The 9,693-nt window shown below is 33.9% G+C and overlaps 1 protein-coding gene across 1 annotated transcript; it reads left to right on the forward strand.

Annotated features, from left to right (window-relative positions):
- Window positions 1–343: 343 nt before the first annotated feature.
- Window positions 344–1,372, forward strand: LOC140959671 (early nodulin-like protein 14). Its single transcript, XM_073417660.1, has 2 exons — window positions 344–530; window positions 899–1,372. The coding sequence occupies exons 1-2, from the start codon at window positions 344–346 to the stop codon at window positions 1,240–1,242; spliced, it is 531 nt and encodes a 176-aa protein (XP_073273761.1). The 3' UTR covers window positions 1,243–1,372.
- The last annotated feature ends 8,321 nt before the right edge of the window (window positions 1,373–9,693 follow it).

A 9,693-nucleotide genomic window follows, 5' to 3' on the forward strand; every position in this document is an offset into this window, starting at 1 on the left:
TTTCACAAATTCAAGGTGTTACATCAATAATATACGAAATCAAAACAGATTAAATTACGTGAAGATTTTTACAATATTTTTTGTTTGTTAAAGGTGAAACCTTGACGGGCTTCACCTATGCCAAAATCTTCCTTAAAATCGGAAAAAAGGCACAAAATAAATTAATTACTGACTAACCTTAAAAAAAAAAAAAAAAAAAAAAAAAAAAAAAAAAAAAAAAAANACCAAACCTGACCTAATGGTCCCCATGAGGTTACCCGAACCAAGCAAAATCACCTGATGTGGCACTATAAATAGGCCAAAACCCTGGTCTTTCTCTTTTTCTCTACTAATAATCTGCTAAATGGCTTCTCTGAAAACCCTCATTCGCTGCTTGCCCATTATTCTTTCGTTGTTTGTGACTTTTAATCTCTCTGAAGCAAGAGAATTCGTGGTTGGTGGAAATAAGAAAAAGTGGCAAGTCCCATCTTCTTCTGATGAATTCAATAAATGGGCTGGGAAAATTCGCTTCCAAATCGGCGATTCTATTGGTAAATCAGATTCTTCTCTTTTGGATCAGACCACCATTTTTATTTGATTGTTGTTCACCCCATTTTTAGATAGAAATTTGTCATATACTTAATTATATATTAATCTGTGGTTCAATAAAAAAAAATTTCTTTTGCATGAATGGTTCTTGTATTTGAATCATACATTTTTTTCCTTGAGTTATAAATCTATCTTTTATTTTAATTTTTTGCTTTCGGACAACTTTTACTTGTAACTCACAGATCCCCGGACACCGATCTTTTTTGTGTCCAAGAACATTTTGTAAATATATATGTAACAAGATTTCGCTGATCTTTTTTCCAAGTTAAATCGATCTTGCTCTAACATTTTCTCGTTTTTTTCCCCAAAGTATTGAAGTACGATTCGAAGACAGATTCTGTGCTGGAAGTGACGGAAGAAAACTACAAAAACTGCAACAAATCAAACCCGATCGAATCTCATAGTGATGGAAACACGAAGATCACATTAGACAAAGATGGCCCATTTTTCTTCATAAGTGGGGCAGAAGGCCACTGCGAGAAAGGCCAAAAGCTTGAGATAAAAGTTCTGTCAGCAGAACACAACCACCTGCCTGTGGCGCCGGAACCTTCTCACCATGCACCAGCTCCGTCACCCTCGACCGCTGGCTCTCGTCCGAAGACATTGTGGTTTGTGAGCGGCGCTGTTGTGGTGGGAATCATATCTTTGATTTAGAGATACAAGTTTAGTAATTCGTGAGACAGATTTGCACGGCATGTTTGTATTAGACCAATGTTGTTGATGTATTGTGTGTTTCTTGATTTGGTCGAATTGAGATTGTTATTGGCATTATTATGATTTTAAATCAAGGGTTTTTTTTTTTAAAAAAAAAATTAGCATTGATTAGGGTATAATTTGTTAACTTGTTTGCTGGATCCGTTCTGGAATGACAGGAGTATTCGCATGTGGCATTTCTATGAAGAATATTCAATTAATTATTTTGAAAATCGTTTCACAGAAGAAGTACTTGCTGATTTTATCTTCTCCTTTTAAATTTTTTCCTTTCATGCACTATATATAATTTCTTGCCAGCACCGTTTGGTGCAAAAGATAAGATATTGATCGATTATTCATTATTATTTTACTCGATGTTTGACTCAAGTTCTACAAAAAAAAATTGGTGTTATACATATACAATTTTATTGACATCGCCTCTCATATTTGAAAAAACTTGTGTGAGACGGTCTCACAAGTCGTATTTTATGAGACACATCTCTTATTGGGTCATCCATGAAAAAGTATTACTTTTTATGTTAATAATATTATTTTTTATTGTGAATATCAGTAGGGTTGACCCGCCTCACAGATAAAGATTCGTGAAACTGTCTCACAAGAGACCTACTCCTCATATTTTTAAGGACATTGATATATAGCACATGTCAATTGATTCTTACTAAACTCTATAGAGCTGTAAAGTATAGTGTTAATATTATCGGACTGAATTTGTAATAATTATTATTAAAAAAATAGTAAATTCCATCAATTTAAAAAGGGACCAAATTAAACCATGGAAGGATTAGTAAATGCTGATTTGATAAATATTTCCTAAAAGGTTACAATTCATTAGACTTGTCAAATTGGGTCAGGCCCGTCGGGCTGGCCCGCCCGCCCCGCTATTAAAATTGAGCGGGTTGGATTGATAAAATAACAGTCCGTTTGGAGGCGGGCCAAATGGGCTGAGCCCGTTTGGGTTGCGGGCCAAGATGGGTCGAGCCCAAACGGGGGCGGGTTAGCCCGCCAAATTAGGATAGAATTTTATATATTTATATATTTTTAAGTTTTAAGTTTTATATAAACATTGGAATAAGTCTCATGCGCCTCCATCACTCTCTTATCTTATTTTTCTCCTTGGCCTCGCCTCCATCACTCACTCTGGTAAAATCTGAATCTCTGTAAATTTTATTCATGAATCTTAAAGGGAAGAAATTTCTGTAAATTTTATTCATGAATCTTATAATAATTTTTAAGTCTAACAGTTGTTTGTGAACCCAAGAGCGGTTTCGTTTGAAGTCCGACGAGTTGTAGTGAAATTTTGTGGACTCGGCGGAGGTTTGATAATTATGTATATTGTTGAACACATAATATTTTCTAAAATTTACAACCGTCTCTTTCATCGATTTTCTGTTCTCTTCCATGTCTCAATCTTCATGTTTGGTTTAAGCACTTTACTTTTTATGTATTATGTTGATACTTTCTTAATTTCTTATTTCAATGTTTTTAAGTATTTTATGAAATTATTTGACTGAAATATATTTTTCTTCTATGTTTATTGCGATATTGTTTAGTATTATTATGTGTGTTGAGTCAAATGTTATCTCTTAGTCACAAAGAAATGAATAGTATGGGACAAATTTTATTTCGATGTCTTTAAGTTTTGTTTTTTGTTTAAAAAAATTATATTATTAAACAATTTTTTTAAATAAAATTAAAAGTTAAAATTTTATTAAAAAATCAAAATAACATAAATTTCATTATAAAAAAATATTTTTTTTCTTGATTTTTCGCTCTTTTCCACCCGATTAATATGGTCATCAAAAGAATTGACTGCTTTGAATGAAATTTCATCCTTTATTAATATTGCCTATGAGAAAATCAAACAATCCTTCACATTCTCGCATGCAATTATACCTCAAAAACGAAAAAAAAAAAACTAAACTAAACTAAACAAAAGAACCGGATAGAGACCGATTCAACAGCTGAAGATAAAACTGATTCCTGTATGTTAGAAAGCTTTAATCACCGATCGCAGTCCACTTGTCAAACATGTAACGATCTCCTTCCCTATTTCTTTCGATTACCCTCATACAAATACATACATTAACAAGAATTTTTCAGATAACAAAAACGAAACAAGATACAAAATAACATGGTAGCACCAGGGAATGTGAATGCAACAAGAATGCGGGCACCACCACCACCGGGGCAGGGCCAGCCAGTGATCAAGGCTGCGGGAGCGGGTGCCCCCACTATGGGCTCGGAGGGAGCTTACCAGGGACCGCCACGAATGCCTGGGGCGACACAACATAACACAGAGGTTCTCCACCAGAGGAGCAAGATGCCATTTTGCCCAGCAAGAATGGCCATCGGTGGGTTCGCGTGTGTGGCTATCATTGGCTATTTCACCTTGTACTCCAAGAAGAAACCGGAGGCCACTGCACTTGATGTTGCAAAAGTCGCCACGGGAACCGCCTCACCGGAAAATATTCGGCCCCGGAACTAGGAATATCATATTCAAGTATAATATTTATATATATAGATAGATAGATTGTGTTCTCATTGAAATTTAAGGATGTAAGGATCTTATTTTTGTGCTCTAGCATTTTTTAAAAAATATTTTTCTGTTCAAAGAAACCTTGTAGCCATTTGTAAAAGTGGCATTATAAATGATTCTGATCTTGTAGTGGTGACCACGTAGTTATAGTAAAGCACAATCGTTTTGCAGTTTATTTTCCCCATAGATTTGCTATATATTTAATATAATTTCTTACATAAAAATTTAGATTTTTATGGTCCCTAAATTTGTCAGTTATTGGTTTCTCTCAATAAATTTGTCAAGATAAAGTATTTGGTTTCCTCCTCTGGATCTTGTTATGAGAAGGTAGCTTCGATGCTACATGTGGGGGCACTGCTCTCATATGGTTTGGATGGACAAGATTCACACACATATATGATTTTAAAAAAATTAGTGGACCCAATGTATGTGTGACTGAATTTGAGCCCTCTATTCTATTATGGGGTAATGTCCCTACATGTAGGATGTAATCTAACCTTATGAGAAATTGTTTGTAACTTTGCTTAGACAATATCTGTTCAATAATTTTTCTTAGAATATGTTAACATCAAGCACTTATGGCTTAAAAGAACTTTCCTACACAAAATGTGAGTTACCGAGAATACTGCTATCCAAATCGCATGTTACTTGTTTAGTTATTGATACTAATGGCATATAGTTAGTTAATCACAAAAACTCTAATGAGACTGTTCACGGTCGATTTTTTGTGACGGATTTTCAAGCCGATTCGATTAATTAAAAAGTATTATTTTTTATGGTAAAAATATTAATTTTCACTTTAAGTTTGTATCGAGTTGATGCGTCTCACGAAAATAGATTCGTAAGATCTTCTCACAAGACACTTACTCTTACTCATGCATAGTTAATATCTTTTGTACATTATATAAATACATATATGTGTGTGTCTTGATGCATCTCTTCAAATAAATAAACATATTTATTATTGTGATGTGAAAAGTATCAAGAGATAATGTAAATTAACATCATAAACAAGTTGAATCTGCTGAATAAAAATTATGTCTTTTTTAAAATTTATTTATTATACAATAAAAAACCGTTTAAAAATTAATAAATCATTAAAGTTAATGTAAACTTTACATCAATAATATTTTAAAAAAAATATTATCACAAATCTATTAATTTATATTCAACTCAACTCAAAACAAAATAAAAATTATAATTATATATTTTCATTTTAAACACGTCATTTTAAAATAAAATTATTTCAATCATAAAATATTATGAGATAAAATTAAGGATTAAATTATACATTATTCAATAAATAAAAAATATAAATAAATTTTTAACAATATAACTACAAGTATATGTGTATATATATATAGTGGCAAGACGGGTCCATCAAATCCCAAGATCCGTTGACGACCCTCTTTTGAAATCGCTCGATCTCTCGTCGGTCTTTCCTCTGGTCCGTCCTCGAGCTAAATCCGGTGACCGTTTTTGTAGTATACGTATTGTCAAAAGATGATAGCAAGGTGAAAGAAATGAAGGGTTAAAAAACTAAAATAAAGGGAGAACATTCACTTGCTTGAGGTAGCTAGCTTAAATGTTGGACCAGGATTAGTTTTGACAATATTGAGATAAATGCCATTATCAAGCATTATTTTCTCTAATTATCAAACAAATATACAGATTTATTTTATGCAAATAAGTTAACAATTTTTTTTTTAATTTCCTAAACTATGGAATGGGGAGCGCTCGAACTCGCAAATAAGTTTACATTTAATACGAAAAACATTAATATATATGTATCTCGTTTCATCTCTTTGTTAAATTACATAAAAATATTTGATGGACACACCAAACTATTCTTGTTCTAGTAGTGTTTGATATGTTGGGGAATTACACCGAAGCGATGCCGATCAAGATGATAATAGTACACAAATATTGCGGAATAAAATAACCAACAAGAACACAAAGATTTACGTGGTTCACCCAAGATAGGCTACGTCCACGGAGCACTGCAATTTTTATAACTTGAAGAAATATTACAACAAGTGTATACACCAATACACTCAATATTTCTCACACTCCCAACCCGAGTATACCGAGAAAATAATTTCTCTAACTCACACAAGAGAATTCCCGCACTCAAGAAAAAAATACACTCTTTTTTTCTATGCACTCTCTTTTTATCAAAGCTAAAAAATTTTTGATTTTGGGATACAATAACTGAAGGAATTGAGCTCTATTTGTAACTAATTCTCTCCAGCAACTTTATCAACAATTCGATGTGGGAAAAGATTTTATTATTATTTTATTTAATATGGGTCCCACCCCATTAAATAAAATCTTACCTAACAATTTTTCCACTTGAAGACTTGATTTCAATCACGTCTTCACACCATCAGTGCAGCACCTCATACCTCTTTTGTTAGTTCAGGAGACCAACTGAAGTCAAACACAACTTCAGTTTTTCAATGATAACAGCCTTCGTGAGCATATCAGTTGGATTCTTGCTTTCAGGAATCTTATCAAGCTTCAAGACTCAATTCACCCGATCTCTAAGGATCCTCATTCCAAGGATTTGTTTTGCAGCATCCAAATCCTTCAAAGCAAATTCCTTTGATAACTCTTATTCGAGTGTATCAATCTCCTCCAGACAAGCTCCTGCTATCAACATATCATCTACATATATCAGTAGTATGATATAATAACCACCAAGCTTTACATAACAACAGTGATCAGCCTGATACCTCAGAAAACCATCATTATTCATTACATCATCAAACTTCTTGTACCACTGTCTTGGAGCTTGTTTGAGATAATACAAGCTCTTCTGAAGTTTGCACACCATTTTCTCTTTCCCTCGTACGTCAAATCTCTTTGATTGATTCATTTCTTCATCTAGCTTACCATGAAGAAACGTCTTCTTTACATCTAACTGTTCCAGATGTAAATCTTCTTTTACTATCAATCCAAGTATAGTCTTGATAATAGTTAACATTACCACCAGAGAGAAAATATCAGTGTAACCAATGACTTCCTTTTCACCTTTTACAACAAGTATTTCTTTGTACCGCTTGATACCGTCATGTTCTAACCGGTACTCTCACTTGCTATGTAAAACATTTTTACCTTCAGGAAATTCTGACAACTCCCACATGTGATTGGATGACAGTGAATCCATCACATCTTCCATGGCTAACTCCCACTGTTTAAAGGTCTCATAAACATCCGATTTATTTTTCACAAAATAAACCCAAAATTTCCTGCTCGAATCGTCAACAGTAGTGCCATAATATCTTGAGTGATCTCCAAGAGATATCACAAGAGATCGTCTACATATATCAATATGTGCCAGCTCCAAATCCGCTGATTTCGGTTCTCTAACATCTTTTGAAAAGCTCACTTTTTTCTGCTTTCCAAAAAATACAGCTTCACACAGCTTGTGTTCAACGATCTTTAATCCCGGAAGCTTTTCGTTTGAAACAAGCATCTTCATTTCCTTCTCACTTGTATCCCCAAGCCTACTATGCCATAGACTTGAATTAGCTCCCGCATCCACAGCCGCTAATTTATTTCTCAAACTGGAAGTCATATAAAGTGTTCCAGTTTTCTTTCATTGAGCAACAATCATGGCTCCCTTTTTCACTTTCCAAGAACCATCACCAAAGGTCACCTTATGACCTTCGTCTTCAAGCTGTCCTACTGAAATCAGATTGTGTGTCAACTCTGGTACATGCCTTACTTTGTTGATTTTCCAGACAGATCCATTTGTCATCTTCATCCGGATATCACTCATACCAATTATTTCCAAAGGTTTTCGATCAGCCAGGAAAACTTTTCCGTAATCTCCCGCAATGTAATTATCGAATACATCACGATTACCAGTGGTATGAAACGAAGCTCCCGAGTCCATAACCCAAGAATCAATCGGGCTTTCCATGGATAGTAATAGAGCATCATGTACCTCCTCAGTAACAACATTAGCGTCGTTCTTTGTTGATCTGCAATTCTTTTTCAAGTGACCTGTCTCACCACAGCTCCAGCACTTCACATTCTTTTCAAAGTTGTTTTTGTCTTTTCCATTTCTTGACTTGGATCTATCATGCCATTGGTTAAAACTCTTTTCGCCACTCCTGCCCCTTACTCTATTCTCGAGATTTAAAGCAGATCTCAATGATGTTCTTTCACCCGAATCCATCCTGCGAACTTTTTCAGCAAGAATTTGACCTCTGACATCATTGAATTGTAGCTTTCTTTTTCCAACAGAGTTGCTAACCGCTGTCCGCATTGGTTCCCAATTGTCTGGTAAAGACGCCAAAAGAATAAGTGCCCGAATCTCATCATCAATTTTAATTTCAACCGATGTCAACTGTGAAACAATCGTGTTGAATTCATTGATGTGTTTAGCCACCGATTCATCTTCTCTCATCTTCAAGTTAAATAACTTCTTCATGAGATGTACTTTATTATTTCCGATGGCTTTTCGTACATGTCCGGCAAAATGGACATCATCTCCTCCGTTGTTTTTGCCTCCGCCACTTTATGTGCCACGTTCTTCGTTGGGGTCAATCGTATTACACCTAACACTTGTCGATCAAGAAGCTTCCAGTCATCATCCTCCATCTTTTCCGACTTCTTTCCAGATAGAGGTTGATGTAACTTCTTGCTATACAAATAATCAATAATTTGTAGTCGCCAGAACGTAAAATCTGTACCGTCGAACTTGTTGATTCCCGGTCCCGATCCATCATCTCTGGCCATCACTTCTCTAGCCTTAGCAAAAAATCTAAAAAATCTTTTCTGATGTGGAAGATCAGACAAAGCTGCAACCACAGAACATACTCAGAATTCTTAAGAATTTTCACAACAAGGCTCTGATACCATTTGTTGGGGAATTACACCGAAGCGATGCCGATCAAGATGATAATAGTACCCAAATATTGCGGAATAAAATAACCAACAAGAACACAAAGATTTACGTGGTTCACCCAATATAGGCTACGTCCACGGAGCACTGCAATTTTTATAACTGGAAAAAATATTACAACAAGTGTATACACCAATACACTCAATATTTCTCACACTCTCAACCCGAGTATACCGAAAAAATAATTTCTCTAACTCACAGAAGAGAATTCTCGCACTCAAGAAAAAAATACACTCTTTTTTTCTATGCACTCTCTTTTTATCAAAGCTAAAAAACTTTTGATTTTGGGATACAATAACCGAAGGAATTGAGTTTTATTTATAACTAATTCCCTCCAGCAACTTTATCAACAATTCGATGTGGGAAAAGATTTTATTATTATTTTATTTAATGTGGGTCCCACCCCATTAAATAAAATCTTACCTAACATGATAGCCATCCGTAGTACAAAATATTTACCAATGAGAGATATTTAGAATAATATTTTGTTTAATTGAATGCATATTTTGAAGGGCAAACAAAAAATATTTAGTTTAAAATCACAACAATATATCCATGTTGTTAGAAGCCATGTTTTCAAAATCAGATAGGACCGTTCGCTTCGATCGAGAACCGATCATTGTTTCGGTCTGAACCATTTTTAACAACCAATTTAACGGTTAAATCATTCAAAATCGATCAAGAATTGGTTGAACATGTCGTCGACCGATGAACCGATCAAAAATCGATTGAAACGATTCATTATTTTTTTAGAAATTTTTTTAGAAGAATTATTTTTTTTAATTTATTTGTTCTTATATTTAATATTTTTACTTTTATTTTTGGTTATGTATATATATGATTATTTGGATGTTGAATTATGTTAAAAATATTATTTTACTAATATTATATCTTATTTTATTTATAATTTTTTTAAATATATATTTATATTTGAAATTTT

The sequence above is a fragment of the Primulina huaijiensis genome, chromosome 1 (genome assembly GCF_012295235.1).
Source record: "Primulina huaijiensis isolate GDHJ02 chromosome 1, ASM1229523v2, whole genome shotgun sequence".
NCBI classification, from domain to species: domain Eukaryota; kingdom Viridiplantae; phylum Streptophyta; class Magnoliopsida; order Lamiales; family Gesneriaceae; genus Primulina; species Primulina huaijiensis.